The sequence below is a fragment of the Salvelinus alpinus genome, chromosome 29 (genome assembly GCF_045679555.1).
Source record: "Salvelinus alpinus chromosome 29, SLU_Salpinus.1, whole genome shotgun sequence".
Lineage (NCBI taxonomy): Eukaryota > Metazoa > Chordata > Actinopteri > Salmoniformes > Salmonidae > Salvelinus > Salvelinus alpinus.
Window position 1 is genome coordinate 4,747,512 of NC_092114.1, and position 16,855 is coordinate 4,764,366.

Here is a 16,855-nt window from a genome sequence, read left to right on the forward strand (position 1 = left end):
GCTATGTCTCTAGTCAGATAGTTAGACCGTAGCTTTCTTACCAACTAATGGCTATGTCTCTAGTCAGATAGTTAGAACGTAGCTTTCTTACCAACTAATGGCTATGTCTCTAGTCAGATAGTTAGAATGTAGCTTTCTTACCAACTAATGGCTATGTCTCTAGTCAGATAGTTAGAACGTAGCTTTCTTACCAACTAATGGCTATGTCTCTAGTCAGATAGTTAGAACGTAGCTTTCTTACCAACTAATGGCTGTCTCTAGTCAGATAGTTGGAACGTAGCTTTCTTACCAACTAATGGCTATGTCTCTAGTCAGATAGTTGGAACGTAGCTTTCTTACCAACTAATGGCTATGTCTCTAGTCAGATAGTTAGAACGTAGCTTTCTTACCAACTAATGGCTATGTCTCTAGTCAGATAGTTAGAACGTAGCTTTCTTACCAACTAATGGCTATGTCTCTAGTCAGATAGTTGGAACGTAGCTTTCTTACCAACTAATGGCTATGTCTCTAGTCAGATAGTTAGAACGTAGCTTTCTTACCAACTAATGGCTATGTCTCTAGTCAGATAGTTAGAACGTAGCTTTCTTACCAACTAATGGCTATGTCTCTAGTCAGATAGTTAGAACGTAGCTTTCTTACCAACTAATGGCTATGTCTCTAGTCAGATAGTTAGAATGTAGCTTTCTTACCAACTAATGGCTATGTCTCTAGTCAGATAGTTAGAACGTAGCTTTCTTACCAACTAATGGCTATGTCTCTAGTCAGATAGTTAGAACGTAGCTTTCTTACCAACTAATGGCTATGTCTCTAGTCAGATAGTTAGAACGTAGCTTTCTTACCAACTAATGGCTATGTCTCTAGTCAGATAGTTAGAACGTAGCTTTCTTACCAACTAATGGCTATGTCTCTAGTCAGATAGTTAGAACGTAGCTTTCTTACCAACTAATGGCTATGTCTCTAGTCAGATAGTTAGAATGTAGCTTTCTTACCAACTAATGGCTATGTCTCTAGTCAGAACGTAGCTTTCTTACCAACTAATGGCTATGTCTCTAGTCAGATAGTTAGAACGTAGCTTTCTTACCAACTAATGGCTATGTCTCTAGTCAGATAGTTAGAACGTAGCTTTCTTACCAACTAATGGCTATGTCTCTAGTCAGATAGTTAGAACGTAGCTTTCTTACCAACTAATGGCTATGTCTCTAGTCAGATAGTTAGAACGTAGCTTTCTTACCAACTAATGGCTATGTCTCTAGTCAGATAGTTAGAACGTAGCTTTCTTACCAACTAATGGCTATGTCTCTAGTCAGATAGTTAGAACGTAGCTTTCTTACCAACTAATGGCTATGTCTCTAGTCAGATAGTTAGAACGTAGCTTTCTTACCAACTAATGGCTATGTCTCTAGTCAGATAGTTAGAATGTAGCTTTCTTACCAACTAATGGCTATGTCTCTAGTCAGATAGTTAGAACGTAGCTTTCTTACCAACTAATGGCTATGTCTCTAGTCAGATAGTTAGAACGTAGCTTTCTTACCAACTAATGGCTATGTCTCTAGTCAGATAGTTAGAACGTAGCTTTCTTACCAACTAATGGCTATGTCTCTAGTCAGATAGTTAGAACGTAGCTTTCTTACCAACTAATGTCTATGTCTCTAGTCAGATAGTTAGAACGTAGCTTTCTTACCAACTAATGGCTATGTCTCTAGTCAGATAGTTAGAATGTAGCTTTCTTACCAACTAATGGCTATGTCTCTAGTCAGATAGTTAGAACGTAGCTTTCTTACCAACTAATGGCTATGTCTCTAGTCAGATAGTTAGAACGTAGCTTTCTTACCAACTAATGGCTATGTCTCTAGTCAGATAGTTGGAACGTAGCTTTCTTACCAACTAATGGCTATGTCTCTAGTCAGATAGTTAGAACGTAGCTTTCTTACCAACTAATGGCTATGTCTCTAGTCAGATAGTTAGAACGTAGCTTTCTTACCAACTAATGGCTATGTCTCTAGTCAGATAGTTGGAACGTAGCTTTCTTACCAACTAATGGCTATGTCTCTAGTCAGATAGTTAGAACGTAGCTTTCTTACCAACTAATGGCTATGTCTCTAGTCAGATAGTTAGAACGTAGCTTTCTTACCAACTAATGGCTATGTCTCTAGTCAGATAGTTAGAACGTAGCTTTCTTACCAACTAATGGCTATGTCTCTAGTCAGATAGTTAGAACGTAGCTTTCTTACCAACTAATGGCTATGTCTCTAGTCAGATAGTTAGAACGTAGCTTTCTTACCAACTAATGGCTATGTCTCTAGTCAGATAGTTAGAACGTAGCTTTCTTACCAACTAATGGCTATGTCTCTAGTCAGATAGTTGGAACGTAGCTTTCTTACCAACTAATGGCTATGTCTCTAGTCAGATAGTTAGAACGTAGCTTTCTTACCAACTAATGGCTATGTCTCTAGTCAGATAGTTAGAACGTAGCTTTCTTACCAACTAATGGCTATGTCTCTAGTCAGATAGTTAGAACGTAGCTTTCTTACCAACTAATGGCTATGTCTCTAGTCAGATAGTTAGAACGTAGCTTTCTTACCAACTAATGTCTATGTCTCTAGTCAGATAGTTAGAATGTAGCTTTCTTACCAACTAATGGCTATGTCTCTAGTCAGATAGTTAGAACGTAGCTTTCTTACCAACTAATGGCTATGTCTCTAGTCAGAACGTAGCTTTCTTACCAACTAATGGCTATGTCTCTAGTCAGATAGTTAGAATGTAGCTTTCTTACCAACTAATGGCTATGTCTCTAGTCAGATAGTTAGAACGTAGCTTTCTTACCAACTAATGGCTATGTCTCTAGTCAGATAGTTAGAACGTAGCTTTCTTACCAACTAATGGCTATGTCTCTAGTCAGATAGTTAGAACGTAGCTTTCTTACCAACTAATGGCTATGTCTCTAGTCAGATAGTTAGAACGTAGCTTTCTTACCAACTAATGGCTATGTCTCTAGTCAGATAGTTAGAACGTAGCTTTCTTACCAACTAATGGCTATGTCTCTAGTCAGATAGTTAGAACGTAGCTTTCTTACCAACTAATGGCTATGTTTCTAGTCAGAACGTAGCTTTCTTACCAACTAATGGCTATGTCTCTAGTCAGATAGTTAGAACGTAGCTTTCTTACCAACTAATGGCTATGTCTCTAGTCAGATAGTTAGAATGTAGCTTTCTTACCAACTAATGGCTATGTCTCTAGTCAGGTAGTTAGAACGTAGCTTTCTTACCAACTAATGGCTATGTCTCTAGTCAGATAGTTAGAATGTAGCTTTCTTACCAACTAATGGCTATGTCTCTAGTCAGATAGTTAGAACGTAGCTTTCTTACCAACTAATGGCTATGTCTCTAGTCAGATAGTTAGAACGTAGCTTTCTTACCAACTAATGGCTATGTCTCTAGTCAGATAGTTAGAACGTAGCTTTCTTACCAACTAATGGCTATGTCTCTAGTCAGATAGTTAGAATGTAGCTTTCTTACCAACTAATGGCTATGTCTCTAGTCAGATAGTTAGAATGTAGCTTTCTTACCAACTAATGGCTATGTCTCTAGTCAGATAGTTAGAATGTAGCTTTCTTACCAACTAATGGCTATGTCTCTAGTCAGATAGTTAGAATGTAGCTTTCTTACCAACTAATGGCTATGTCTCTAGTCAGATAGTTAGAACGTAGCTTTCTTACCCACTAATGGCTATGTCTCTAGTCAGATAGTTAGAACGTAGCTTTCTTACCAACTAATGGCTATGTCTCTAGTCGGATAGTTAGAACGTAGCTTTCTTACCAACTAATGGCTATGTCTCTAGTCGGATAGTTAGAACGTAGCTTTCTTACCAACTAATGGCTATGTCTCTAGTCAGATAGTTAGAATGTAGCTTTCTTACCCACTAATGGCTATGTCTCTAGTCAGATAGTTAGAATGTAGCTTTCTTACCCACTAATGGCTATGTCTCTAGTCAGATAGTTAGAACGTAGCTTTCTTACCAACTAATGGCTATGTCTCTAGTCAGATAGTTAGAATGTAGCTTTCTTACCAACTAATGGCTATGTCTCTAGTCAGATAGTTAGAACGTAGCTTTCTTACCAACTAATGGCTATGTCTCTAGTCAGATAGTTAGAATGTAGCTTTCTTACCAACTAATGGCTATGTCTCTAGTCAGATAGTTAGAACGTAGCTTTCTTACCAACTAATGGCTATGTCTCTAGTCAGATAGTTAGACCGTAGCTTTCTTACCAACTAATGGCTATGTCTCTAGTCAGATAGTTAGAACGTAGCTTTCTTACCAACTAATGGCTATGTCTCTAGTCAGATAGTTAGAATGTAGCTTTCTTACCAACTAATGGCTATGTCTCTAGTCAGATAGTTAGAACGTAGCTTTCTTACCAACTAATGGCTATGTCTCTAGTCAGATAGTTAGAACGTAGCTTTCTTACCAACTAATGGCTGTCTCTAGTCAGATAGTTGGAACGTAGCTTTCTTACCAACTAATGGCTATGTCTCTAGTCAGATAGTTGGAACGTAGCTTTCTTACCAACTAATGGCTATGTCTCTAGTCAGATAGTTAGAACGTAGCTTTCTTACCAACTAATGGCTATGTCTCTAGTCAGATAGTTAGAACGTAGCTTTCTTACCAACTAATGGCTATGTCTCTAGTCAGATAGTTGGAACGTAGCTTTCTTACCAACTAATGGCTATGTCTCTAGTCAGATAGTTAGAACGTAGCTTTCTTACCAACTAATGGCTATGTCTCTAGTCAGATAGTTAGAACGTAGCTTTCTTACCAACTAATGGCTATGTCTCTAGTCAGATAGTTAGAACGTAGCTTTCTTACCAACTAATGGCTATGTCTCTAGTCAGATAGTTAGAATGTAGCTTTCTTACCAACTAATGGCTATGTCTCTAGTCAGATAGTTAGAACGTAGCTTTCTTACCAACTAATGGCTATGTCTCTAGTCAGATAGTTAGAACGTAGCTTTCTTACCAACTAATGGCTATGTCTCTAGTCAGATAGTTAGAACGTAGCTTTCTTACCAACTAATGGCTATGTCTCTAGTCAGATAGTTAGAACGTAGCTTTCTTACCAACTAATGGCTATGTCTCTAGTCAGATAGTTAGAACGTAGCTTTCTTACCAACTAATGGCTATGTCTCTAGTCAGATAGTTAGAATGTAGCTTTCTTACCAACTAATGGCTATGTCTCTAGTCAGAACGTAGCTTTCTTACCAACTAATGGCTATGTCTCTAGTCAGATAGTTAGAACGTAGCTTTCTTACCAACTAATGGCTATGTCTCTAGTCAGATAGTTAGAACGTAGCTTTCTTACCAACTAATGGCTATGTCTCTAGTCAGATAGTTAGAACGTAGCTTTCTTACCAACTAATGGCTATGTCTCTAGTCAGATAGTTAGAACGTAGCTTTCTTACCAACTAATGGCTATGTCTCTAGTCAGATAGTTAGAACGTAGCTTTCTTACCAACTAATGGCTATGTCTCTAGTCAGATAGTTAGAACGTAGCTTTCTTACCAACTAATGGCTATGTCTCTAGTCAGATAGTTAGAACGTAGCTTTCTTACCAACTAATGGCTATGTCTCTAGTCAGATAGTTAGAATGTAGCTTTCTTACCAACTAATGGCTATGTCTCTAGTCAGATAGTTAGAACGTAGCTTTCTTACCAACTAATGGCTATGTCTCTAGTCAGATAGTTAGAACGTAGCTTTCTTACCAACTAATGGCTATGTCTCTAGTCAGATAGTTAGAACGTAGCTTTCTTACCAACTAATGGCTATGTCTCTAGTCAGATAGTTAGAACGTAGCTTTCTTACCAACTAATGTCTATGTCTCTAGTCAGATAGTTAGAACGTAGCTTTCTTACCAACTAATGGCTATGTCTCTAGTCAGATAGTTAGAATGTAGCTTTCTTACCAACTAATGGCTATGTCTCTAGTCAGATAGTTAGAACGTAGCTTTCTTACCAACTAATGGCTATGTCTCTAGTCAGATAGTTAGAACGTAGCTTTCTTACCAACTAATGGCTATGTCTCTAGTCAGATAGTTGGAACGTAGCTTTCTTACCAACTAATGGCTATGTCTCTAGTCAGATAGTTAGAACGTAGCTTTCTTACCAACTAATGGCTATGTCTCTAGTCAGATAGTTAGAACGTAGCTTTCTTACCAACTAATGGCTATGTCTCTAGTCAGATAGTTGGAACGTAGCTTTCTTACCAACTAATGGCTATGTCTCTAGTCAGATAGTTAGAACGTAGCTTTCTTACCAACTAATGGCTATGTCTCTAGTCAGATAGTTAGAACGTAGCTTTCTTACCAACTAATGGCTATGTCTCTAGTCAGATAGTTAGAACGTAGCTTTCTTACCAACTAATGGCTATGTCTCTAGTCAGATAGTTAGAACGTAGCTTTCTTACCAACTAATGGCTATGTCTCTAGTCAGATAGTTAGAACGTAGCTTTCTTACCAACTAATGGCTATGTCTCTAGTCAGATAGTTAGAACGTAGCTTTCTTACCAACTAATGGCTATGTCTCTAGTCAGATAGTTGGAACGTAGCTTTCTTACCAACTAATGGCTATGTCTCTAGTCAGATAGTTAGAACGTAGCTTTCTTACCAACTAATGGCTATGTCTCTAGTCAGATAGTTAGAACGTAGCTTTCTTACCAACTAATGGCTATGTCTCTAGTCAGATAGTTAGAACGTAGCTTTCTTACCAACTAATGGCTATGTCTCTAGTCAGATAGTTAGAACGTAGCTTTCTTACCAACTAATGTCTATGTCTCTAGTCAGATAGTTAGAATGTAGCTTTCTTACCAACTAATGGCTATGTCTCTAGTCAGATAGTTAGAACGTAGCTTTCTTACCAACTAATGGCTATGTCTCTAGTCAGAACGTAGCTTTCTTACCAACTAATGGCTATGTCTCTAGTCAGATAGTTAGAATGTAGCTTTCTTACCAACTAATGGCTATGTCTCTAGTCAGATAGTTAGAACGTAGCTTTCTTACCAACTAATGGCTATGTCTCTAGTCAGATAGTTAGAACGTAGCTTTCTTACCAACTAATGGCTATGTCTCTAGTCAGATAGTTAGAACGTAGCTTTCTTACCAACTAATGGCTATGTCTCTAGTCAGATAGTTAGAACGTAGCTTTCTTACCAACTAATGGCTATGTCTCTAGTCAGATAGTTAGAACGTAGCTTTCTTACCAACTAATGGCTATGTCTCTAGTCAGATAGTTAGAACGTAGCTTTCTTACCAACTAATGGCTATGTTTCTAGTCAGAACGTAGCTTTCTTACCAACTAATGGCTATGTCTCTAGTCAGATAGTTAGAACGTAGCTTTCTTACCAACTAATGGCTATGTCTCTAGTCAGATAGTTAGAATGTAGCTTTCTTACCAACTAATGGCTATGTCTCTAGTCAGGTAGTTAGAACGTAGCTTTCTTACCAACTAATGGCTATGTCTCTAGTCAGATAGTTAGAATGTAGCTTTCTTACCAACTAATGGCTATGTCTCTAGTCAGATAGTTAGAACGTAGCTTTCTTACCAACTAATGGCTATGTCTCTAGTCAGATAGTTAGAACGTAGCTTTCTTACCAACTAATGGCTATGTCTCTAGTCAGATAGTTAGAACGTAGCTTTCTTACCAACTAATGGCTATGTCTCTAGTCAGATAGTTAGAATGTAGCTTTCTTACCAACTAATGGCTATGTCTCTAGTCAGATAGTTAGAATGTAGCTTTCTTACCAACTAATGGCTATGTCTCTAGTCAGATAGTTAGAATGTAGCTTTCTTACCAACTAATGGCTATGTCTCTAGTCAGATAGTTAGAATGTAGCTTTCTTACCAACTAATGGCTATGTCTCTAGTCAGATAGTTAGAACGTAGCTTTCTTACCCACTAATGGCTATGTCTCTAGTCAGATAGTTAGAACGTAGCTTTCTTACCAACTAATGGCTATGTCTCTAGTCGGATAGTTAGAACGTAGCTTTCTTACCAACTAATGGCTATGTCTCTAGTCGGATAGTTAGAACGTAGCTTTCTTACCAACTAATGGCTATGTCTCTAGTCAGATAGTTAGAATGTAGCTTTCTTACCCACTAATGGCTATGTCTCTAGTCAGATAGTTAGAATGTAGCTTTCTTACCCACTAATGGCTATGTCTCTAGTCAGATAGTTAGAACGTAGCTTTCTTACCAACTAATGGCTATGTCTCTAGTCAGATAGTTAGAATGTAGCTTTCTTACCAACTAATGGCTATGTCTCTAGTCAGATAGTTAGAACGTAGCTTTCTTACCAACTAATGGCTATGTCTCTAGTCAGATAGTTAGAATGTAGCTTTCTTACCAACTAATGGCTATGTCTCTAGTCAGATAGTTAGAACGTAGCTTTCTTACCAACTAATGGCTATGTCTCTAGTCAGATAGTTAGAACGTAGCTTTCTTACCAACTAATGGCTATGTCTCTAGTCAGATAGTTAGAACGTAGCTTTCTTACCAACTAATGGCTATGTCTCTAGTCAGATAGTTAGAACGTAGCTTTCTTACCCACTAATGGCTATGTCTCTAGTCAGATAGTTAGAACGTAGCTTTCTTACCAACTAATGGCTATGTCTCTAGTCAGATAGTTAGAACGTAGCTTTCTTACCAACTAATGGCTATGTCTCTAGTCAGATAGTTAGAACGTAGCTTTCTTACCCACTAATGGCTATGTCTCTAGTCAGATAGTTGGAACGTAGCTTTCTTACCCACTAATGGCTATGTCTCTAGTCAGATAGTTAGAACGTAGCTTTCTTACCAACTAATGGCTATGTCTCTAGTCAGATAGTTGGAACGTAGCTTTCTTACCAACTAATGGCTATGTCTCTAGTCAGATAGTTAGAACGTAGCTTTCTTACCAACTAATGGCTATGTCTCTAGTCAGATAGTTAGAACGTAGCTTTCTTACCAACTAATGGCTATGTCTCTAGTCAGATAGTTAGAATGTAGCTTTCTTACCAACTAATGGCTATGTCTCTAGTCAGATAGTTAGAACGTAGCTTTCTTACCAACTAATGGCTATGTCTCTAGTCGGATAGTTAGAACGTAGCTTTCTTACCAACTAATGGCTATGTCTCTAGTCAGATAGTTAGAACGTAGCTTTCTTACCAACTAATGGCTATGTCTCTAGTCAGATAGTTAGAACGTAGCTTTCTTACCAACTAATGGCTATGTCTCTAGTCAGATAGTTAGAACGTAGCTTTCTTACCAACTAATGGCTATGTCTCTAGTCGGATAGTTAGAACGTAGCTTTCTTACCAACTAATGGCTATGTCTCTAGTCAGATAGTTAGAACGTAGCTTTCTTACCAACTAATGGCTATGTCTCTAGTCAGATAGTTAGAACGTAGCTTTCTTACCAACTAATGGCTATGTCTCTAGTCAGATAGTTAGAACGTAGCTTTCTTACCAACTAATGGCTATGTCTCTAGTCAGATAGTTAGAACGTAGCTTTCTTACCAACTAATGGCTATGTCTCTAGTCAGATAGTTAGAATGTAGCTTTCTTACCAACTAATGGCTATGTCTCTAGTCAGATAGTTAGAACGTAGCTTTCTTACCAACTAATGGCTATGTCTCTAGTCAGATAGTTAGAATGTAGCTTTCTTACCAACTAATGGCTATGTCTCTAGTCAGATAGTTAGAATGTAGCTTTCTTACCAACTAATGGCTATGTCTCTAGTCAGATAGTTGGAACGTTAACCCACTGTCCCTAGGCCGTCATTGTAAATAAGAATTTGTTCTTAACTGACTTGCCTAGTTAAATAAATATAATAAAAAAGTGCATTTTGGCAAGTGTTTGCAAATAATGTGTTCTATTCTCATTCCAGTAGCTGCATGTTCAATACTGTGAGATGTTGTTTAATATTTTATTGGAAAAAGTCAGTTCATAGTATTTCCTGTTTAACCGGTTAATGGGGGTTGGTTAGTCGGCAACAAAATTGACTGAAATTTGCATCCATACTTATATTAGATATCAATGTGATGTCCGTCATGCTAGGAGTTCAGATACCGAAGTGATGCTGTACAAGAAATATTGGTCCACCCACTTCTTCCATCTTCACTGTTTGTGATAGATCATATATCAAAACATTGACAAGTTGTATACTGAAAAATACTGTTGGAAGCTATACCATCATTCCCCATTCCTGGTTTATTGTATTCCACTGCACCTTTATTAGTGAAATGATTTTCCTCTGTGTTCCCCAGGTACAACATACAGGAGGCTGGGGTCGCTGTGGACAACATCATGAAGAACTTCTCCATGGTCCTGTACGGAGCATAGCTCCTCTCTGTCCCTCTCCGTTGTGACATCCGAGAGAGATCTCCCTGGGCTGTCAGTGGTCAACATTCCAACAGCCTTGGAAAATGCAGTGTTCAACTTTCCAGGAAGGTTGAAATAGACTTGTGATTTCCTGGGAACAGAAAACGATTTATTGGTGACCCAAACCTCAATTCTCAATTTGATTTGGAAAAAAGAAAAAGATCAATGTTTTATCCCTCTTCCTACTCGCCCCTCCTCCTCCTCGTCCCTCCTCCTCCTCGTCCCTCCTCCTCCTCGTCCCTCCTCCTCCTCGCCCCTCCTCCTCGTCCTTCCTCCTCCTCACCCCTCCTCCTCACCCCTCCTCTTCCTCCTCACCCCTCCTCAGTCAGCTAGAAAACAACACGTTTATCCCTCTTCCTCCTCGTCCCTCCTCCTCCTCACCCCTCTTCCTCCTCGCCCCTTTTCCTCAGTCAGCTAGAAAACAACACGTTTATCCCTCTTCCTCCTCGTCCCTCCTCCTCACCCCTCTTCCTCCTCGCCCCTTTTCCTCAGTCAGCTAGAAAACAACACGTTTATCCCTCTTCCTTCTCGTCCCTCCTCTTCCTCCTCGCCCCTTTTCCTCAGTCAGCTAGAAAACAACACGTTTATCCCTCTTCCTTCTCGTCCCTCCTCTTCCTCCTCGCCCCTTTTCCTCAGTCAGCTAGAAAACAACACGTTTATCCCTCTTCCTTCTCTTCCCTCCTCTTCCTCCTCGCCCCTTTTCCTCAGTCAGATAGAAAACAACACGTTTATCCCTCTTCCTTCTCGTCCCTCCTCTTCCTCCTCGCCCCTTTTCCTCAGTCAGCTAGAAAACAACACGTTTATCCCTCTTCCTTCTCGTCCCTCCTCTTCCTCCTCGCCCCTTTTCCTCAGTCAGCTAGAAAACAACACGTTTATCCCTCTTCCTTCTCGTCCCTCTTCCTCCTCGCCCCTTTTCCTCAGTCAGCTAGAAAACAACACGTTTATCCCTCTTCCTTCTCGTCCCTCCTCTTCCTCCTCGCCCCTTTTCCTCAGTCAGATAGAAAACAACACGTTTATCCCTCTTCCTTCTCGTCCCTCCTCTTCCTCCTCGCCCCTTTTCCTCAGTCAGCTAGAAAACAACACGTTTATCCCTCTTCCTTCTCGTCCCTCCTCTTCCTCCTCGCCCCTTTTCCTCAGTCAGCTAGAAAACAACACGTTTATCCCTCTTCCTTCTCGTCCCTCCTCTTCCTCCTCGCCCCTTTTCCTCAGTCAGATAGAAAACACATTCATCGCCGTTTCTTCTCGTTCCTCCTCTTCCTCAGTCCCCCTCCTCTGTCAGACAGAAAACAACACGTTTAACAGTAACATATGCAACAAAATGGATGACCGTGTAGATGGAACCCCGCTTCCTAACTAGGTTTATTCATTAGATAGTTTACATAAATGTGTAATTGGTTCATTTCTATTATATATTGATTACCTGTTGACAGTCTTGTAAAAATCACTTGTCTGTTCAACATGATGATGCATTTGTCTATAGAAGATGATTCGCCAGGTTTAATATTTAAAATCAGTACTACATTTTTTGCTTTTGATCCCATAGTCTAGTGATGTTAACTTTAACCCATTCTTGATTACGTTTCATATTTTATTTGGGTTTATTAATTACATTTTGTAAAATAATATGGAGCACGTGTGAGCTCCAGCCAACATTTCCCCAAGTACATGCGGTTTTACTTAGCAATATCTTCGGTGGGAATACTGTTGTCTGTTTGAACGCTACGTGGATAACTGGGATTCCATTGTGACATCTTAACGTTCCTACTTGGTGAGAGGGGCATTTGAAGGATTTGTTGAAGTGATTTCTTCTCAGAGGAACGCCACAGTCTGAACAGAACTAGCTGGGTTCTGTTTGCTAATGTACAGACAGAACTTTACCAGGCTAGCAGACAGTGGTCCTCGGTTCGAATTCCTTTCGAGGAAGTGTTCTGGACAGCAAAGCCCCCTACAGCGTTACAGCCCATGGCTTTCACTCTGAGCATGCTGTATAGCTTCTCTGCTGGGTTAGAGATACAACTAACATCAGCCTTGAGGCTTGGACACACTTGGAACATTTAGTTTTTTTTATAAACATTTCAACCACAAGTGTGTTACAAGGCCTTGTTCTCTGTCGCCACAGCACATAGCAGTACACCAATAGACTTCATATTTATGTGGATCTAGCTTCTCATGCCTCTCTTACTGTATGGTGGTCTAACATGGAGTCTTGTACAGTTTTAATGTCTAAATAAGGTGACCACAGCTGGACCCATATCTGGTTGTGCTCTTTCCATTTCCATTGCTCATTGTCAATCTCAAGCTGTTTGCCATGACAATGAGTGACAAGGAAGTGGGCATGACTGGCGCAAACAGACTGGCACTCAGGCTAGACCAGACCTGACTGAACTCTTAACTGTCTCCCTTGTTGGAAAAGTAAAGTACTGGAAATTACTTTCTAAGGCACTAATGGACCATATCCTATTTTTTACTGTAAATTGTGCTTGTTAAAGTAATGCAAGTGATTAATTTAATACATATTTTGGACTGAAACCCTGTCTTTGTAGTTTTGGTTTTTTGCATCTCTGGGAATATATATATATATATATACACTAAACAAAAATATAAATGCAACAATTTGAATGATTTTACTGAGTTTATATAAGGAAATCAGTCAATTGAAATAAATTCGTTAGGCCCGAATCTATGGATTTTACATTACCGGGAAGGAGCGCAGCCATAGGTGGGCATAGGCCCACCCACTGGGGAGCGAGGCCCAGCTAATCAGAATGAGTTGTATTCCCCACAAGGGCTATATTACAGACAAATACTCCTCAGTTTCATCAGCTGGCCGGGTGGCTGGTTTCAGACCATCCCGCAGGTGAAGAAGCCGGATGTGGAGGTACTGGGCTGGCGTGGTAACACGTGGTCTGCGGTTGTGAGGCCGGTTGGACGTACTGCAAAATTCTCTAAAATGACGGTAGGCGGCTTACGGTAGAGAAATTAACATGCAAAAGCTTTGGTGGACATTCCTGCAGTCAGCATGCCAATTGCACGCTCCCTCAACTTGAGACATCTGTGGCGTTGTGTTGTGAGACAAAACGGCACATTTTAGTGGCCTTTTATGGTCCCCAGCACAAGGTGCACCTGTGTAATGATCATGCTGTTTAATCAGCTTCTTGATATGCCACACCTGTCAGGTGGATGGATTATCTTGGCAAGGAGAAATGCTCACTAACAGGGATGTAAACACATTTGTGCACAACATTTGAGCGAAATAAGCATTCCGGGATCTTTTATTTCAGTGTTTAATATTTGATACCAGCAAAGTTTTAAACATCTACTCATTCATGGGTTTTTATTTATTTTTACTATTTTCTGTAGAATAATAGAATAAGATAGTGAAGACATCAAAACTATGAGATAACACATGGAATCATGTAGTAACCAAAAAAGTGTTAAACAAATTAAAATGTATTTTTGATTCTTCAAAGTAGCCACCCATTCTCTCAACCAGCTTCACCTGGATGGCTTTTCCAACAGTCTTGGAGTTCCAACATATGCTGAGCACTTGTTGGCTGCTTTTCCTTCACTCTGCGGTCCAACTCATCCCAAACCATCTCAATTGGGTTGAGGTCGGGTGATTGTGGAGGCCAGGTCATCTGATGCAGCACTCCATCACCCTTCTTGGTAAAATAGCCCTTACACAGCCTGGAGTGTTGGGTCATTGTCCTGTTGAAAAACAAATGATAGTCCCACTAAGCGCAAACCAGATGGGATGGCGTATTGCTGCAGAATGCTGTGGTAGCCATGCTGGTTTAGTGTGCCTTGAATTCTAAATAATTCAGACAGTGTCACCAGCAAGGCACCATCACACCGCCTCCTCCATGCTTCACGGTGGGAACCACACATGCGGCGATCGTCCATTCACCTACTCTGCGTCTCACAAAGACACGGCGGTTGGAACCAAAAATCTCACATATGGACTCATCAGATCAAAGGACACATTTTCACTGGTCTAATGTCCATTGCTCGTGTTTCTTTGCCCAAGCAAGTCTCTTCTTCTTATTGGTGTCCTTTAGTAGTGGTTTCTTTGCAGCAATTTGACCATGAAGGCCTGATTCACGCAGTCTCCTCTGAACAGTTGATGTTGCGTCGTCTGTTACTTGAACTCTTGTGAATCATTTATTTGGGCTGCAGTTTCTGAGGCTGGTAACTAATGAACTTATCCTCTGCAGCAGAGGTAACTGGATCTTCCTTTCCTATGGCGGTCCTCATGAGAGCCAGTTTCATCATAGTGCTTGATGGTTTTTGTGACTGCACTTGAAGAAACTTTAAAAGTTCTTGAAATTTTCCACATTGACTGACCTTCATGTCTTAAAGTAATGATGACTGTTTTCTTTTTGCATATTTGACATGTTCTTGCCATAATATGGACTTGGTCTTTTACCAAATAGGGCTATCTTCTGTATACCACCCCTACCTTGTCACAACTGATTGGCTCATACGCACTAAGAAGGAAAGAAGTTCCACAAATGAACTTTTAACAAGGCACACCTGTTAATTGAAAAGCATTCCAGGTGACTACCTCATGAAGCTGGTTGAGAGAATGCAAAGCTGTCATCAAGGCAAAGGGTGGCTACTTTGAAGAATCTCAGAATCTATTTTGATGTGTTTAACATCTTTTTTTGTTTACTACATGATTCCATATGTGTTATTTCATAGTTTTGATGTCTTCACTATTATTCTACAATGTAGAAAATAGGAAAAATAGAGAACCTCTGAATGAATAGATGTGTCCAAACTGCTGACTGGCTCTGTATTTATTTAGTAACATTTTGAATCTGGGCTTTACTACTATAGCACATAAAGACACATTAACTAACACATTCATACATGGAAAAACACAATAAAAAATATATATAATCAGATGTAATTGTCTGTCCTATATCTAGGATATAAGAAAGCTCTGGAAATATATTTTTTTACACATTTAACAACCCTTTTTTTGGGGGGGCACAGAACTACCTCTGTACTTCGATTCATTTTTAAAACCAGTACCTTCAGATGAGTGCAGTAACAGTTGTGTTTTTACTAACAAAATATGTTCTGATTTTCATGGGGACTGTTGATTATTACTGCTGGTAATACTTAGTTGTTCTAATGCCTCTATTTAATCCTGTTTTTTAAATTGATTCCAAAACAATATATTCATTCACTGATTTTAATACACCTTAAAAATGTTTTTGCTTACCCTGGTGTGAAATAAAACTTCATTCCATACACGACTTTCATGAACTCTTGCCTTGCGCTAATGGAGGTGCCAAATACAGATTATTAGCAGGTGTTTAGTTAAGAAGCCAACTACTTCAAAGACTGCAACAATGCTGGACTATCATACCTGTATGACTGTGACACATTTATACGTTCTATTGTTAGTGACAACAAGGTGAAATTAAACAGATTTGTACAAACAGAGAATGGGAATGAGACTAAGGTTCAAAACCTAATGTGGAGATTTTCAATGAGGAAACTGCTCAGAAAAGACACTCAGACTGCCAATTTAATATGCAAAATGTACACTTTTGAGGATAAAGAACCTGATTTTCATCTTGACGTAGCCAAGAGTTCATATGAGGAAATGTCAGTGGTAGAGCTCATAGTTATCTATAGTTATCATGGGTAGGCCTATAGTTATCATGGGTAAGCCTATAGTTATCATGGGTAGGACCTATAGTTATCATGGGTACACCTATAGTTATCATGGGTAAGCCTATAGTTATCATGGGTAGGCCTATAGTTATCATGGGTAGGCCTATAGTTATCATGGGTAGGCCTATAGTTATCATGGGTAGACCTATAGTTATCATGGGTAGGACCTATAGTTATCATGGGTACACCTATAGTTATCATGGGTAGGTCTATAGTTATCATGGGTAGGTCTATAGTTATCATGGGTAGGCCCTATAGTTATCATGGGTAGGTCTATAGTTATCATGGGTAGGTCTATAGTTATCATGGGTAGGACCTACAGTTATCATGGGTAGGCCTATAGTTATCATGGGTAGGCCTATAGTTATCATGGGTAGGCCTATAGTTATCATGGGTAGGCCTATAGTTATCATGGGTAGACCTATAGTTATCATGGGTAGGCCTATAGTTACCATGGGTAGGCCTATAGTTATCATGGGTAGGCCTATAGTTATCATGGGTAGGCCTATAGTTATCATGGGTAGGCCTATAGTTATCATGGGTAGACCTATAGTTATCATGGGTAGGCCTATAGTTACCATGGGTAGACCTATAGTTATCATGGGTAGGCCTATAGTTATCATGGGTAGGCCTATAGTTTTCATGGGTAGGCCTATAGTTTTCATGGGTAGGCCTATAGTTATCATGGGTAGGACCTATAGTTATCATGGGTAGGTCTATAGTTATCATGGGTAGGTCTATAGTTACCATGGGTAGGACCTATA

At 39.6% G+C, this 16,855-nt stretch overlaps 1 protein-coding gene across 1 annotated transcript in view; it reads left to right on the plus strand.

Moving 5' to 3' along the window:
• azin1b (antizyme inhibitor 1b) overlaps positions 1–12,932 on the plus strand; it is a 39,834-nt gene extending 26,902 nt beyond the window's left edge. The window contains exon 12 of the mRNA XM_071375270.1: positions 10,289–12,932. Coding sequence (XP_071231371.1) covers positions 10,289–10,364 — 76 coding nt within the window. The 3' untranslated portion in view covers positions 10,365–12,932. The remainder of the gene's footprint in view (positions 1–10,288) is intronic.
• The last annotated feature ends 3,923 nt before the right edge of the window (positions 12,933–16,855 follow it).